The sequence below is a fragment of the Fusarium coffeatum genome (assembly GCF_003316985.1).
Source record: "Fusarium coffeatum strain FIESC_28 chromosome Unknown BRIP53273_contig_164, whole genome shotgun sequence".
NCBI lineage: Eukaryota > Fungi > Ascomycota > Sordariomycetes > Hypocreales > Nectriaceae > Fusarium > Fusarium coffeatum.
In genome coordinates, this window is record NW_022157957.1 from 78,147 (window position 1) to 95,348 (window position 17,202).

General features: G+C 47.7%; 3 protein-coding genes across 3 annotated transcripts; 1 reads left to right on the forward strand and 2 right to left on the reverse strand.

Annotated features, from left to right (window-relative positions):
• Window positions 1–5,122: 5,122 nt before the first annotated feature.
• FIESC28_07425 (uncharacterized protein) lies at window positions 5,123–7,957 on the forward strand (the record flags this gene model as incomplete). Its single annotated transcript, XM_031161565.1, has 1 exon — window positions 5,123–7,957. One exon carries the CDS (start codon window positions 5,123–5,125, stop codon window positions 7,955–7,957), a length of 2,835 nt encoding a protein of 944 aa, XP_031014375.1.
• Window positions 7,958–8,955: 998 nt separating this feature from the next.
• FIESC28_07426 (uncharacterized protein) lies at window positions 8,956–9,674 on the reverse strand (the record flags this gene model as incomplete). Its single annotated transcript, XM_031161566.1, has 2 exons — window positions 8,956–9,374; window positions 9,434–9,674. The coding sequence occupies 2 exons, from the start codon at window positions 9,672–9,674 to the stop codon at window positions 8,956–8,958; spliced, it is 660 nt and encodes a 219-aa protein (XP_031014376.1).
• A 2,262-nt stretch (window positions 9,675–11,936) lies between these two features.
• FIESC28_07427 (uncharacterized protein) lies at window positions 11,937–13,666 on the reverse strand (the record flags this gene model as incomplete). The annotated part of the gene is made up of 5 exons (XM_031161567.1): window positions 11,937–11,949; window positions 12,011–12,103; window positions 12,160–12,228; window positions 12,960–13,222; window positions 13,271–13,666. The coding sequence occupies 5 exons, from the start codon at window positions 13,664–13,666 to the stop codon at window positions 11,937–11,939; spliced, it is 834 nt and encodes a 277-aa protein (XP_031014377.1).
• Between the last annotated feature and the right edge of the window lie 3,536 nt (window positions 13,667–17,202).

The window sequence follows — 17,202 nt, forward strand, 5'->3', positions numbered from 1 at the left end:
TAGCTTCAGAGGACAATTCTTCTGTTGCCCATCTGCTGAGATAGGTACGTACGTACGTACGTACGATGTCGCCAGCCCTTTTTTCATGATCGCGAAATTGGCCGTTCGGTGAGTGCACGGTCGAGCATGACGAGACGGACAGGGGAATTTGAAGTCTTGAAAGAAGGAGAATCCCTGTTGATGGTGGCTTAGCCGGTGGAGTTGGCTCCGTGAGAGACTCTGCCATGAACCCCCGGGTCTTGGTGAGACACGAGGGATACAAAAGAGAATAATACACGAGTTGAACGGTACGAGGTCGACACTAACGATGCAGGCATTATATGCATGCAGGTTCGAAAAGTTGAGATATCACGCGATTTGCGCTATGGTTTGTTTGCCAACGCACAATCGTCACGACAACCGCAGATCAAACAGATGCAGCCGTCTTGTTTTTGTCCAACTGCCAGGGCTGGCTTTTTAGATGTTGAACGTTCAGACAGCCGTGCAGTGCAGTTCATACCCTGTTTGGCTAAATTTCCGATACGCCAAGCGCCTTGCCATGAGTTCTGTCTGTGCATTATTTGTGGGTGTCGTCGGACATTGTTGTAGATCTCCCTGGTAAGCGCTGATAATGATTGTCTGGGATCAGTCCGTTCTTGATACTGTATAGACTCTTGAGGTCATATGTACTATTCCATCACTGCGACGAACCACCAGTATAGTGTCCCTGCTATAGCTTAGAGGGGGCATAGCCTGTTACCTCGATCTCGGTATTTGTCAATCCGGGTTTGGCCTGTTGAAACAAACCATGATAAAGTTGGGTCCATGTTCATCCCATCGGGATGTCTAACGTCTTGCATCTTGAAAAGCAATATAAGTCAGAACCAATGACAGCACCTAAACTGGCGTCGTTGCTGCGGTGAGTCTCACATATTAGACGAACAAGGCAGTTTGTTTTCACGGATCCAGATCGAAGAAAGCCCAAGCCTCAATTGTGTCTGTCATCAGCTGCCATGTTTTCGGGAACCAAATCAAGGCAAGACTTTCAGGCACAGGCTAACAGGGTGGGAATAGACAAGGGGACCTACGGCTGTTCCTGACCCCGTGCGTAGCGAATAAGGCGTTAAGCCAGGGCTACAAAGAGCAAATTTTATTGCAGTGTGATTGATGGCTTTGCAAACAGCAAAACGAGTCCATGATCTTGTCCCGCAAGCCAATTCTCTCATGTAGGCACACAACAATTGCCGTACGTCAATAGCGACCCATCTGTCAAGATCTAAAATCGGATGCTCTTAGCCTCGTTATCAGAGTGCTCGGATAATGACAAGGGCGGTACGTAATGTTCAAGGACCACCTGGTTGATAGACTGGAACCTAGTCTGGGGGTTTGTTGATTGCTTTGTTGTGATCGTGTCCTAGGCCTCGTAATTTGTGACCTGGTCACGTTGGGCCAATCGATCCTGGACAGATCTCAGAAGGATTGGAGAACCTTACCAACCCTAATGGAATCCGCAAAAAGCAAACATCAAGGTCTGCTGTGCCATACTGTATACAGCATCGCAGCATCGTATCTTCTGGGCTTTTTGGCGCATAGCAATTGAAGACTGGTTCTAGCCCCGACTCATTATGCAAGCCATGTCTCGACTGTACGATAGTTTGGCGGCTGGTGCGGCGCCAAGTCGAGAGGGAGTGAGTGAGTGGATAGCCTCAGTACATAGCTAGCTGTATGTGTATCAACGTCGAAAAACAAGCTTGCTTTGTTTCCAACAATGCCTGTCTGCTTGACGGAAGGCTCGGCAATGTCGAAATCTGATGTCCATGTGCGGGAACTATCGTATCTTTTTCTTCTTCTAGTTTCTGATGTTTTGATAGATGCTTGCCGTTGCTGATCTAGGCCCGCCCCTTCTGAAGATCGATCTGCCCGTTAGTGGCTGCCTGCTACAGCAGCCCACTGGTCTCTCTTGGGATATGATTGGCCTTCAACTTACACCAGATCAATGTGCGTCTGTGTACCCTCATCTGTATGGGTTGCAAAAACTGCGCGAGCCGGGAAACGTTGAGAATAATTTGCATAAAGTCCATAGATCTTACGATAACCCTCAAGCCAGGAACGCACTAGACCTTTGCTGTTCAAGATACTTTTTCGTAGTATGAAAGGGAGACTCTTGCTCCTACCAAGCCAACTGCCTTTGTGGGTATCTCTCCAACTTGAAGACGAGTACTGTACTTGCCTCATGTGTATCCGTAAAGCTGACTCAATGCCCTGCATGGTTGCTTGTTAGTTTGCATGTCGCCAACTGGTTATCGTCCGAATCCGTACCTGACGCTGACCACCCTATGGTAGCAATGCTTATTGTAACTCAGCCGGTCGCTAATCGACTAGGATCTGTCCGTTCAGTGTTTGTACCGTTGGGTTTGTGGCCAAAGCGAACTGGATTGTTTTTAATCGTGTAGAGCGACAATAATACCTATATCCTCGTGGTATATCGGTTGACAATCTGGCCATCAGCCAAGACTCTCCGTACTTGATTTTGAGCTGCGTGCGCAACCGCCAAGGCCGTTGGATTGTCGCGGCCATCAGCAAGCAAGACATCGTGCCGCCCGCTGTAACCGTTACTCCTCCACTTCTTGTTCGCCTCCCCCGCTCTCCGTCTAACCTGGAGACCATCACCCTGGCAAAGCCTCTGGCGAAGATGGCCACAGAAGATCTTTGATAGCGAAGCGGCAAGAGGAAGAATTGTATTTTGCCCAACTGACAAGTCGATTGTTCCAACAGGATTCAGGCTCTATGCTCAATGTCGCTTCTTTTTTACTCTTCGAGGACGGACACATACATCCATCGTGGCCTGCGTCGGGTTATCAGAAAAATTCATCGTTGAGCATAAGAAACAAAATAATTTGGTCACTTTATGCAAGTTGAACCAGCCTTTCGGCTAATTGTTTCTGGCGCCTTGAGCACCGGAGGTCAATTCTTCTGCTAGTCGCCTATGTCGTTTGCGCTTTTGCAAACCCGTATAGGTACAGGACTGTACATTGTGCACTCATGATCCAGTAATGAATTTTGGAGGGCTGTAAGAGAAACAGCGGACGAATAGCAGATGCTCAATACACTGAACAGAGCAGCTCCTCACGAACGTTCGCAGGTACGGATACAGTGATGTGTAGTACCGAGAGAACAAAGGATCGGACAGGGATGGTGTCGACCTGCGAGGTCACAGTGCAGAGTATCATGTGCCGATATCGACAGTGCCTGTCATGAAATGGTGACCGCCATGAGCAGATTGTGTGTGTAACGGCTGTCAATGAAGATCAATCTCCACGATGGTTTTGCTGTCCTGTTTCAGTAAGATTGGGTGAGGACTCAGCGAAGTTATTCGTCTCATAGGACAAACGCATCAACGATACTCGGTTGATCCATGTTCCTGTCATATTGGCATGATTAACAGAAGTAAATTAGTTGATAACTGCGAGCAGCATAATATGGCAATTCGCGCTGTGATTGTTGTCAACCAGTGAAGAAGTCAGCAACATGAATTACGGTCTTGGTGCAATTTGCCCCAGCAAAGGACAACACAGTGCGGGTCTTGCAGACTTGGGGCATGGACCCACCGCCAAGTTGAGTGGAGGAGGCCCGGCCGCCCCTGGTTCCTGCCCTGGCTTGCCTGGCACTGGAGAAGAAGGAGAAGCAGACTCCAGGATGGAAGTCAAGGGAAGAAATCAAGCCTGTTGAGGAAGGGGGGCCATGACGCCTGATTTTTGGAAGGGACAAACGATGCAGATGGAGATGCAGCTGCAGCTGCAGTGTGAGATAGCCTCTCATCTATCTGGCTCGTAACATCAGTCTGGGTGTTTCTTCCCTACCTACAGTTCAATGCAACACACCAGATCGTATCTGTTATCGAAAAGAAGCATAGTTCATCAAACATGTCCCCAATTGGGGTTCCTCGGCTTCTGTATCGGGTCACCCTAATTCCTCGATTCATGAACCGCCATCCATTGGCATCCACTCACTTTAATCTTGGCACAGAGCACAGCACACTGGGCAGCACGCACAGCAATAACAACAGCACACAAAACACAACGCAGGCTGTTGGGGTCCCCAAAGTGGCTCCCCTTCTGTGGCCAAGTGTCTTCGTTCTTGTCTTTGGCGAGCTGGATCAAGACCACGACAACAACCCAGGGCAGATTGACCAGGCCAGGTACCGTACTGTACTGTACCTGGACTAGGGGATCCGACTCCAGTAAGGACTAGGGATTAGTGACTTGGAGCCAACCTAACTCAAGGACTAGGGGGACCCAGGACCTGGGGCCTGGCCAAACTGGGAAGGAAGCGTCGAGGTACTAGAGATGCAGGTCCTCCTTCGCCATTTCCGGCGGTCTACCCGCCTTCGTGTTGGTTGCAGCGGTACCTGCTTCGATGTACTCTAATCACAGTGGACCCCTTGCACTTGCACTTGCTGGACGTGGCTGAACACAGGTCCATTTGGCTTTCCCTCTCAAGAGACTCCACTGCCTTCACTTGATCACGAAATCGCGTTTCTTCCCCCCTCCCCCGTCCCGTCCCGTCTTCTCTTCTTCAACCCTCCGGCCGCACTTCAACAACAACGCCGCCTTTTGCGAGCGAAGATTCTCTTTCTTCCTCCTCCCGACCTCCTCTTTCTTGGTGCGATTCCAGTTGCTCTCTTTTTTTCCTTTGTAGAGTTGCGCTGGTCTTGTCCGTCCACTCCTTTTCTTTACATTACATACCTTACTTAGTTTTACATCCGCCATTCGAGTTGTTCGTCCCATCTGCCAATTCTCAGCGATTCATCTCGACGATTTTCAAGCACGTTGCTACCATTTCTATCCGGTCCGTTGCCCAGTACCGATCGCCTACTGTAGCAATTTGATTTTTTCGAAACCGACATTATTTGCTTTCTTGCCAGTTTCATCTCAATTCAAGATCTTCAGACTGATCGTTGCTTGTGACGCCTCAGACGCGACAAACTCTTCGAAGATACCAACATATTATTGCTATACACCCGCCCGAATCGAACAATCAAGGAGCCTGACGGTCCTGGGTCGAATATCCGCTTGTCCTATGAACTATTAATTCACCAACTGTCGTCCATCACTTCGATTGCCGCTGCGCGGCTGAGGAGACGATGGCAACCACAGTTGGCCCTGAGCGGCTATCCCGCCCATCTCCCGGCCCAGCGTTCGACAGTCCTGTCGATCGATTTGCTGCTTCGATTAACCCGCTAAATGGTTCTCAGTCGCTTGATTCCAAATCTCAAGTTGATGAACCGCCTCCAAATCCCCCATTCGTCTTTCCAGCTCAACCAGCTGGTACAGTATCCGCACCTTCGTCCTTCTCAAGAGCAACAGGTCGTCGTCCTATGTCGGCCATTGAGACTCCGAACTTCAGTTTTGGACTTTCCGCTGAAAATGTGGAGAGACATTCCCGGTCAGCACTGCCCGACTTCAGTTTCAATCCTGGTGCAATGCTTTCACCAGATCGCGAGAACAACTTTCTCTTGACTCCTCCCATTTCTCCGCATTCTCCTAGGAATGGTGCGTCACAACAGCGCCCTGGAGGACATGGCCATCGAAGAGGTGGCAGTGAATTTGTTGGAGGTCGTCTCCGCGAGGGTAATTCGATTGCCATTATGAGCACTAGTCCTACAAAATCTGAGAGCGGGCTTGTATCGCCAACTTTTCAACCTCCGCCAAGAAGAGGGCACCGAAGAGGAATTTCAGGCGCCATCTCGACTAATGACCTGCCTATTCTCCAACCACCTGTTTTCGATTCCGCCAACCGTGGGAACAGCGCACCAAACAGCCCAACCAACTTTGTGCAGCCTAACCAAGGATCTCTACAGCTTGTCGAACAAATCGTGCCTGACCCCGAACCGGTACCCATGGCGGAAGCATCAAAAGAAACAGCGGAGCCTGCTGCTGTCAAATCCTCGCCTGACAGCAGTCCCAAGAATACTAAAGCTCGCGTGGGCTTCTCCGACACACTCGAGTTCATACCACGGCCATTGTCTCTGGTATCCAACGAGACATCTAGCACTGTGACAGCACGACCTGGACATTCTTTATCTGGCAGCATCTCATCGATTGTATCCGGAAACTCGCCAAGTGGACGTGATAGCCCATCGCCGTTATCTCAAACACCAACACGCGAGATATCGGATTCAAGGCCAAGCACAGCAGGTGCTATTCTTGAGAACACACACGATTTGGCTAACGCAGCTTGCTCACCAAAGCGACGAAATTCGATTCCTACACTTCTTAATCTCGCCGAGGCGCCCAAGACGGAAGATCCTGAGCCGAGTCCGACCAGAAAGCGTTGGTCGTTCTTTGCCCGAGAACATTCCAGTGGCAACATCTCTCCTGGCAAAGCACGACCGCAGAGCGCTGGTTCACTTGACTTGTTGACGAAGATAGCGCCGACGTCAAGCAATGGGCATTGTGCCGATACCGAAGGCCCTGACCTGGCCACGGCCAAACCAAAGTCTGGCAAGAAGGGCAAGAAAAAGAAGAAGAAGGTCAAGGGCTGGGCTGGCGCTATTTTACCACGAAAGCCCAAGTCCCACAAGAAGCGCTCGAAATCAGAAGGCGGCCGTCCTCCTACTCCTCCAGCACCCAGCGTCGCCCAGTACGAGGGCGAGGATCAGATGTATGGAGAGCCCGAGCTATTACAGATGTCAACTCCTACACTCACTGTCACCGAGTCTCCCGATCTTCCTCAGGAGGATGATGCACCCAAGCGATCAACCGATGAATCAGCATATCCTATGATCGATCTGGATGCAGCTCTTGGTCCTTTTAACACACCGCTGCCTCTTAATCCCGAGTGGGAGGCTGCGCAACGAGCTGCTAGCGGCACAGGAAAGCGACGCCTTCATAGCGCACAAGGCATGAAGGGTTTCAGTGGCCCTGGTATGCATTACCATCGACGTGCGGAATCTGCTCCCGATCTACCCCCCTTTGACCCTGGCCGTGCTGGTATGCATCGTTATAACAGCAGCTCCACGATGGCTGATGTTTTTGAGGAAGACGAAGAGGATGATGATGACAACGCCAGATCTGGCACAACGGACGAGTCCTCAGAGGAGGAGACCGATTCCGACTGTGATGCTACACCTCCAGCTGCAGTCATTCGGGATCCTCTTCGCAATTCTCAGGATAAGCTGTCAGTACACAGCTCTTCTCAGCCCATGAGACGAACAACTTCAAGTCTGAGTGACAAAGACCAAATCTCCGCCAACACGGTCAGAGGTGAGCGTTCAAGGTCATCTCTACACGAAAGTGTCATCGCCGAGGAGCTGCCAAGCGTCATCTTCCGATCACCCTTCATGCCTGCAGAACGATGTGACACTGCCGACTCAGCCCACTCTTCACTTCGAAGATTCTCTGGCAACAAGGATCTCTCTCCTGGTGAAGTCAGCCCTTTGCATCTTCCCGCTCCAGCACATGCACCAACCAGCCCTTACGCTATGAGCTATTCGTCTTCGTTCCCCTCGCCAAGGTCGCCTATGTCTGTTGACGTGCAGCGAATCTCGACAGCTCCCTCGTCGGTCGCTGACGAGAACAACTTCCGATCTCTGCTGCTTATGGGAGAGCCTGGCCCCGAGGTTCGAGTGTCAGTGGATTATGATATTCCTTCACTGACATCGAGCAACTCCACAATGACGCGAGAGAGTATGTTCCTCCCTAGCCAGCGCCAATCACAACCCACCCTTCGTGAGCCTCGTCCTGTTTCAGTGTCATCGGCCTTTGGGCGCCGAAGGTCGAGTCTTGCCAGTCTCAGCCGTCTCATTAGCAGCTCTCATGGTGAGCGAAGCAAGCTTTCTATGGAAGTCACACTAGACAATGATGAGAGCAAGAAGCCCAAGAGCAGCCGAACAAAGAAGTTGGGTCGCATGATGCAGTTCTGGAAACCTACCAAGGAGAAAGAAACCATCAAGGAGAAAGAAGGCGAAGCTAAATAATGAAGAGGAGATGCGACTTGAAGACATCCTACCAGCGTTGGCGTTCTATGACAGCGTCGCTGTATTTACAAGCGAGCATGTGTACAATACTTATTTTCACGCGTTGGCCGTCGAGCAGCTTTATGTCGACGGCTGGCCAACTTCACATTATGTGCAAATTTTGCACCGAGTAATGTCAAACTTAACAACAACATCGATCAACAAACAAGGTACCAGCAGATGTATGGGCAAGCCTTGGATCGATTGATTTATCAGAATTTTGGATTATGGATAGGAATGGGCGCAGAGGTTAATGATTGCATGATTAGCATTGGTATCTGACATAGACTCACGCTGCTACGAGTCGGGTCAGATGGTGGCTTAGACTCCCAGGGTATGCTTCTGGCTGGCATTCTTGGTGCTGCTGCCGACAGCAAGAAGTAGTGGGACATAAGATGTGGCTAGCTACTAGAGGTATATTGCGGAGGCGGGTGAGAAATGGACAGAACTAGTAATGAACATAGTGCTGAGTATTCAACCAAGATGACTCGAGACTGCGTGAGTGAGGTATGGTCTATGGCCTTGATCGGATGATTGGGGTTGAAGAACGCTGGTGCAGAGTTTTGGTGCTGTCGATCACATTCTCGGGATAGGCACAGGCACAGGCACAGACAGGAGCCCAAGTTGTCAGGGGTCATTAAGTCGTAAATTGTATTTGATCAAAAATGCTGCTATCCAATGTATGCAGTGTCTAAGTAATAAAATCACCACCAGAGTAGAAATGGTGATGTGAGCACAGTAATCCTCCCAAGTAGAAAAATAATAATGAACAAGTCCGATTCCTGCAACGCCGGGAGCATCATGATAATAACCCAATTGCGTATCGTCAAATTATGTCAGTGAGTCAATGAATATTCCATCCATGTCAGTCCAGCCCAACCCAACCCAATCCATACCTATCCAATATCCATATCAAAGCAAAAAGACGCCATTTCGCTTCGCTCGCTTAAAAAAGCACATCACATCCACTTTTTGGCCATGTCAGCGAGACCACCCCAGGAAGAGTCGCCGCCACCACCGAAGCCGCCTCCCCCACTGCCGAATGTGTGCGTATCGCGCTCCATGCGAACAGTGGTGTTGCCGCCAAAACCGCTGGCCATGCGAACAGCTTCGCCCACAAGGCCAGAGGAGTCACCTGTGGCAGCCTTGGAGGCGACGCCAAGCATGCGCTCAATGGCCGGGGGAATGCGCAGGCCGAAGCGGGCGAGGAGAGCAGTCAGAGCTCCGCCGGTGATGAGGGGCATGATGACCATGAAGAAGACCTTCCATGGGTGTCGCTTGGCCCAGTGGACCAGGTCGCGTAGGAGACGCTTGAGCTGCTTGTATGTCTTTTGGACGAAGCCCTGACGAGGGGAGCGCTTGTAGTAAGAGGAGCGACCTAGTAGGCGAGTCAGTTAGTATACTACAGCAATCGCGTTGAGAAGAAGATGAACATACTGTTTCCAAAGAAGCTGGAACGGTTGCTGTTGTTGCCTCCGAGACCAAAGAAGGAAGCGCGCGATGAACTGTTCTTTTTGTAATTGTCGCCACCAAAAAGGGACTCTGCGAAGCCGCGGCCGCGCTCGCTCGAGTTTGATCGTGAGCGATGCTTCTTGTGAGAGCGAGATGATTTATGGCGACGAGATGAGGTTCGGGTTGAGAGCACTGAGGCTCCGTCGTTCCAGTCGAGGAAACCCATTTTGTCTTGTTCTTCCTTTTTGGTGGTTTGTAGTGGAGGAGGAGGGGAAGAAGAAGCAAGGGAGTTGAGAGAGCAAGGTAATTGAATTTATTGATCTGTGCGCATTGGCTGATATTCAATTAAGAACAACCCAAGATAATTGAATTGTGAGTGTGAGAGAAAATAAAGAGAGAAAAGAGAAAATCAGGAACAAACCGAGTAAAGGGTGATATGCGAACAATTGCAGATGCAAGTCAGAAAGAGCTACAGTAGCTGCTGATTCGATAATGTCTTGATGGTATCGAGCCTATTGAAGCTGCAGGAGTGGAGAGTAGAGAGGAGAAAGAGGAACACGCGGAACATGCAAGTCGTACAGTAGCAGAATCCGCTCACCGTAATTCGAGTGGCTGGCTAGGCTGGGTTTCAAGGGTTCTCTCTCCACTAAGATCACTGTTGAGAGGTAACAAGTCTGGCTCTAGGGCCTAACGCGCGGGGATCTTTTCCTTGGTGTTTGCTTGAGACTCTAAGCCGGTTGGATAGATGCACTTAGTACGTGCAGTTGAAGAGGAGAACAAAGTGGTTCCCCCTGAATGAAAAGTCTCTTTTGGTTGTTGTGCATACAGTATGTGCATGTATCTGTACATGTACATGCTATGCGCATCTGGCGGCTCTTGAACTGAACTGAACTGAATCGAAACTGCAATTGTCTTGGTTCGACAGGGGTATATACCCTCCTTGAGATATCCGACTCGCTTGGAACAGCACGGTTCAGTAGAGTTGACGAGCTTGAATGATGTGAGTTGAGCTTAATTATTATCGAGAGAGAAAAAGAAAAGAAACTCGTTAATATCCTTGTAGTACTGTACTGATACTGTATCTATCCACTTGTGTAAGTGAGTATCAATATCGAGAGTCTAGACTACCTACTACAGACTATTGTTTATATAGCTGCCTGTAGAGAACCACTTACGCACCTTAAAAACTCTTCATTGATGCCCAGTTACATTCAAACTTCTTCTCTTATCCTATAAGGCCCGATTTACATGGGCAAATCCATGACTCAACCTGCCAGCTCAACCATGTATATTCGCTGTCTTGTTCTCTTCTTTGAAGAATTTTCCCATTTAGCCTGACTCACCCAATGCATCGCCGTTGCTATAGGGCTGAAAAATATGTCAAAGTCAATATGGAACCTTTTTTTTTTTATCCTCTGCCCATTTCTATTTACTTTCGTCCCGTCCCGTCCACCGTCCCGCTCTGGCCCACGTTGTTGTGGGAAAAAAGAAGAGGAGTTGCCCCTCAAACCCTTGCACTGTACCTCTTTAAAAAAAAAGCTTCAACCTTACACCGCCAGAGCTTATATCGTTACTTTAAAAAGTGGTTATTTGAAGAAAGATTGAAACAAAACGAACCTGCCCAGATCGGATCGGCTTGCATTTGTTTTAGTGCCACGTCTAATTCATATCCTGGGAAGTTTTGACTGATGATACCCACAAGCGAGTAGAACACTTCATGATGGGAATAGTGACAACAGCATGGCAGGCATGAGTCACCCGATCTTGGTTAGAGTCTTTAGACGAGATATCCAAGACGGAATACTGTCTGGAAACGTATTTGTCTGCATGACAAGACCTGTACAGCAAAGACTCGTAGGCTGCTAGGGAGTTTCGCTTGTCATGGTGGCCACCGTCTCAACGAATCATGAGAATATATTGAGCATAGCGTTCCCGCAAAGCATACTACAGTAACGTTACAGTAAACTGATAAAGATTGGAAATGCTGATTACGAGTCCCAATGCAAAAATCGCCAGTCTTTTCTAAGTCAATGGTCACTCTGGTGGCCGAGCTCTTTGCATCTGCATAAACATCCACTATCCTCTCCTGACTGCAGTTGAACCTCAAAAGAGAGACATACATGACATGACACGATTCAGTGCATATCAGATCAGCCGGCAGTCATCAAGACTAGACGGGTTTAGGTCAAGGCTGTCAGTGACAGATCCACCAACAGAGCACACGATGGGTTGTCATATTAGTGGTACTGACTGGGCACAGTAGCTCTATGGTCAGGCTCAACTAACAGCAGTCTCATGTGATATTGCTAGTGAATATCTAACTCTTTACTTTTACACCAGGGACAGCGAATGTTGGGGACAGAAGGTACCATAGCATGTCATATCAAACTGTATCAGTAAAGTGCAGCAATGGAGACTCTATTTACACGACTACGAAAGTGCAATAAGGGATTTTCTCAGGCCTGATTTGAACATATAAAAATGAAAGCTAGCTCCAAACACTGTATGGTTGATATGTTCGCTGGGTGACTTATATCCGCGGTATAACGACCAGCAACGTACCCAATGACAAAAACATCATAAGGAACAGCAAAAAAAGATGTACCAATAGCAGCTACTGGTTTCGATCCAGTGACCTCCGGGTTATGAGCCCGGCTATGAGAAGTTAGAATCTCGAATTCATCTTGTTGAAGAATGTAAAGTAAACTTACCGCGCTTCCACTGCGCCAAGCTGCTTTTCTGTGGTGGCGAATTGGCTTCTTGTTAGGGCATATACAGTACTTGTGAGTCAGTGAGTGATAAGGTTAAAAGAAAAAGAAAATGCAAAAAAATAGAACCATAGCAGCTACTGGTTTCGATCCAGTGACCTCCGGGTTATGAGCCCGGCTGTGGCAAGTTAGTCATTTGTTGATTGCTTGAGGAGTAGTTGTTAAACATACCGCGCTTCCACTGCGCCAAGCTGCTTTTTTGTGGTGAAGGAATTGCACAAATTGGGGATAATATAGGGTTTCCAAAAAATCTACCTACCCTGTGGTATGACATGACACCCACCCGCGCATGCTCACAGATCACACAACATGATTCTTTGGTGTTTTTCGGATCTCATCTTATTAATATTCAAGATACTTATTATTGTAATTGACACACTTTGTCTTCGCTCAAGAGCATACCGTTGGTATTCTTGGGCCTTCTTCTTTCCACTACTTGACATTGAGCTCTACACTGTCACTTAGTAGATTGCTCGTCACTTGTTCATCATAGCACACATAATATTAAATTCATCTATTCAAGTGCATGAGAATATCGCTGTTGATACAGTAAAGTAAGCACGTAAGAAAAGCCTAAGTACAGTAAACTCATCAACATTATCCTCCTTCCATTCCCTCATGATACACACTCTCTTCAAGCCTCCTCCCCGAGCATAAACTTAGCAGCTGCCCTAGTAATCCCTTTTACAACCTCTAACTCTTTCTCACTCCTCGGGGCATAAACCATAACATCCCCCAGATACAAAACCGTTCCAGCCAAAGGATGACGCTGGCCCCAGCCTCTCTCCAGCACCAACTTGGCATCTTTGGGCGCCAAGTTAAGATGCAATGACCCATCACTGCCATGCATGTGCCCAATTTCTCTGTACATGCTCTTCGCAATAGGATGGGAAGGATTATCTGATGCTACAAAAAGAGCTGGGCCGTGGCGCTCGAGGGTAGAAGTTGCGATTTTGAGCTTGGTCGGTGACTCTGATGCTAGGGAAGAGAGGAATGATTGATAGGCCTGCAAAAGTCAGCAACACTATCGAGTACTTTTACTATGAGAACATACCTCAATGATATCTTTACTCGCCAAATCAGTCAACTGTCGACTTGGCGCAGTCCAACTCCCAATCTTCGGTCTTGGCGCCTCACGAACAGGAACATCCTTCTCTTTCAGAAACGCAACACCTCCATTCGGACCAGAAGCTTTTATGGCCTTCTCATTATAGCAACTCGTATGAAGAGGCTCCTTCTTGAGTGGCTTTAGGAGAATCTGTCCCAGCCATCCGATGACATTGTGAGGCGGTCCGCCGGGTCCGAGAGCGATATATCCACGGTAATCTTCAGCGGCAATGCGCAGGATTGGAAAACCAATGAGGGCGCTTGCTACTGCGATAACGATATATCTGTTCCGCGGTGTGAGGTCGCGGAAGAAATTGGTGAGAGAAGTGAGTTGCGTTGTCATTTTGGGTTGTGAAGGTGACTCAAGATATGCCGCAGTGAGTGAGTATAAAAGTCCAAGATTACAACTCACATTGATAGATGTCTAGACTTATATCATCGAATCCAACATCAATGTAATCGACACTTCAATTAGCTTGTATTTATTCTTTCGGTCTTTTACCCCACGTAGAATCCGAAACCCGATGCATAATAGCCCGTCCAATAAACCGCAGTCTTCGGCTTGTTGGTTGTCAAATTGCAGAACAACTCGTACGACTTTGTTTCTTCATCCAAGCGATTTCACCCGCATAGCTGTCTATATTATTCTTCTTTACTAAAGTGGTGTGAGATCAGCATCAATGATGTGATCTGTTCCTATGGCTATTTTCGTGATGGTGTAAGACGTCGGTATTTGGACATATTTTGTGATGAATTCCGCCTTGAGCATCAACAACCAATCTATCCAGCATCCTTTCTGAATGGATTTACTGTCATAGTGTCATGAAACTCGGATGTCTGGCTTATAAGTGGTTTGTTCTAATCACCTTCATGGACCACATACACTTCGAGTTGTCATAGGTAGAGAGAGTGTGTGAGCTATCATTAAGTCAGTGAACAAACACTTCATAAAGCTCTCGTGCTATATATAGCCTCTTCCGACATCACTCTATACACCATAGAGCCCCCGACTTGTTGCACCTGTTGATCAATGTACGAGTGACAGCAGCATTGATATTTCGATGTTCCAATCAAGCTCTCATTCCAATGCTCAGGCTTCATGGTACATTCATCGAAAGATAGAAACATTAGAGCTGGTCTGATGTGGTTGATTGTTCCCTATATCTTTATATCTGCAGATCACGAGGTGATGTGATCGATATATCATCCCGTCTTCTTCTCTTTCCAGCAAGATGTCGAGGCAAGACGGCAGATTGCATGTGATCTCCTTCCAGTTAGCATCCAACAGTTAGAATAGTCTCATTCATATCTCGAATACCTTTTGGGGAAGACTGTGTATCTAAGATACTGAGATAGAAGCACCAGTCACCTATGCATGGTCATCTCCTCTACAAACTCCTCGCTGATAGACAACTTTTCAAGTAAGCTGTAATAGGTAAATAACTGACTTCCTTCATATTTGAGCGCACGCTATCTTTTGAAGGATTCTTATCGGTTTCGGCGTGATTCCGTCCTACATATCATGTGCAGTCGACGCTGGATTGGCAGCATCTCCTCAAACCACTGACGACCAAAAGTTTTACATCCGCACGCATTGAGCGGAGCAGTCTCATAAGACTAGATAACTACCTCATCTTGTTTGTAGAAAGTAGAAGCAGTCTAGACGCTCTTGCTGTATGCACATGACCAGTTAGAAACGTATGGTAAGCCTTAATCACAAGTCTCGGTGCTGAGCCTATTCATGACCACCGGCGGCCCCAGAAGAAGGGAGAGAGTGCACAAGTCAATGCTAACACGCATTCTGTATCAGTTATGCCTTCACAAGCTACTCAATCTTTGGAAGTGCGGTCATTGTTCTCTTCATAAAAAAGTCGTCTCTTGCAGGCAAACTGGAACTCAGAAGGAACAATAGAATAGAAGTTGCACAGAACCAATAGGCTCTTAATATGATAGATACATGAATTACCAGCGAGTTGAGCTATATAACAAGTCCGCTCCATATCTTATCTGTTTGTTCTTGAAGTTGACCGAGTTCTATCTTTGAGTTACCCGTGTCCAGGCTCAGTGGTACAGTGAATAACACAACCACCACACACTGAACATTCAAATTACTTCGACAGTCATATGCCAGCGGTTCCTTATTTGTTCTAATGGCGTCAAGATATTGTAGACAGCTCAATGGACGAGGACTCAGTCAGTCTTTCGGTGGTATAGGGGTATATCTACTTGCACTCCACGGTAGTGAATTCGAGCGGACATACACCACAACAAGAGTTCCCATATGAATTTACTGCGTGAAACCCTTCTATTAAATCTTAAACTCGGCGCATGTTGCTAATCTTGTTGTCTGCGGATGATACAGACAGCCCCCAATAGCTGGGAGGCTTAACCATCGATACAATGGCTCCAACCGCCGACCTTGATTTCTACCGGTCGACACCTATAAGCGACCGCAGCAACCGCATGGCAATACTGGAAACAGTGTTATGAACCTCGTATAGAGCTTGTGTTTAAGCCCTCTGCCGAATAGACGTAGAGTTGGTGAACAAGATACGATCAACTCACCACATATCGCACCTGAACCTGACATTCTTCCAACTTTATAATCAAGGACATCTAATCTTCACGTACGTATATATAGTCATCTTCACCTTCCTCATAGCTCAGTCAAGATTGAGATACGTTTCAGATATACAGTTTACGGGATGTTGTGATACATCAGTAATCAGATTCCATCTGATGGTTCAAGGAAGTGATGTCGACGGGATGCAACAAACGCCATCTAAGTTGTGTTCATTTATTCATGTAACGTATCATTTATGTAGCGTTTGTTACCGTATAGGCTATGTGTTCAGCTGTCCAACGGATGCAGGCTTACACCTTTACAGCAAGTGTAGATCTTGGATGAATACAGAGACACCAACATGAATCCTAAATGCAGGATTGCGTATCTGACTTGAAAAGAGAAGAGCATTTCTTAGTGACTGGATGAGCTTCTCTACCTATTCAAAATTATTTCAAGCATGTATCGTCACATGTCTTGATAATGTGTATATGGCAATGGCTGGTAATAGGAACGGCAACAACAAAAGTCACCTAACCTATATCCTGGACCTGTCGTGTGTAAAGCTCACAAATACCTTATTCACTCGCTGCGTTGCGTCACGAGTGTTACGCTGGCATGTGTGCCAAAAGTCCCATGTAAATCTTTGCTCTGACATTGCCATTGTCGCATCCGCATTCTTCTCACCAACAATGATACCCTCCCCTGGCCTGGACTGATAGCTCGTACAGGGTCTTTTCTAATTGGTAGATTGGCTCGCGCCCCATTTCCAATTCCAGTCGATCTTCCAGGGCACCTTGACAGGTGAGTTAAAGAGAGGTTTCTTGACCTTGCCACATGCTGTTGACAATTCGGGTTACCTGTTCGCAGGTCTCATACCATTCTACCGGTTTCATCAGCTGGGTAACTGTGGTTGTGGCCCGTATGCAGAGGATGTATCCATTGCATTGCTAGGATCCAGGGCATCGGAATCACAGCGACAACGGGTTTGGTGTGAGAAGTGCCGGTGGAGCTGAACCGTATACCGTCGAACCAGCACTTGCTGATTGGCTGGTAACGGAGGTGTATGTACAGTACTGTATTGTATTTCTCTCAAGGGACCATTATGCGTGAGCGTTATGTCTTAGTATATGCCATCCCATCTCATCATCGTTGTGGTCCACGGAAAAGATTTGCCGTGTGCTGAGATGTGAGATATGTAACCAACAAGACATGATGAACAGTAAGAAACCAGTCAGCGACATATGCCAAGAAAGCAGGACCAGGGACATAGGTTGAATTATTGTATGGCTATGTTGTGTTGCTTTACTCGTTAT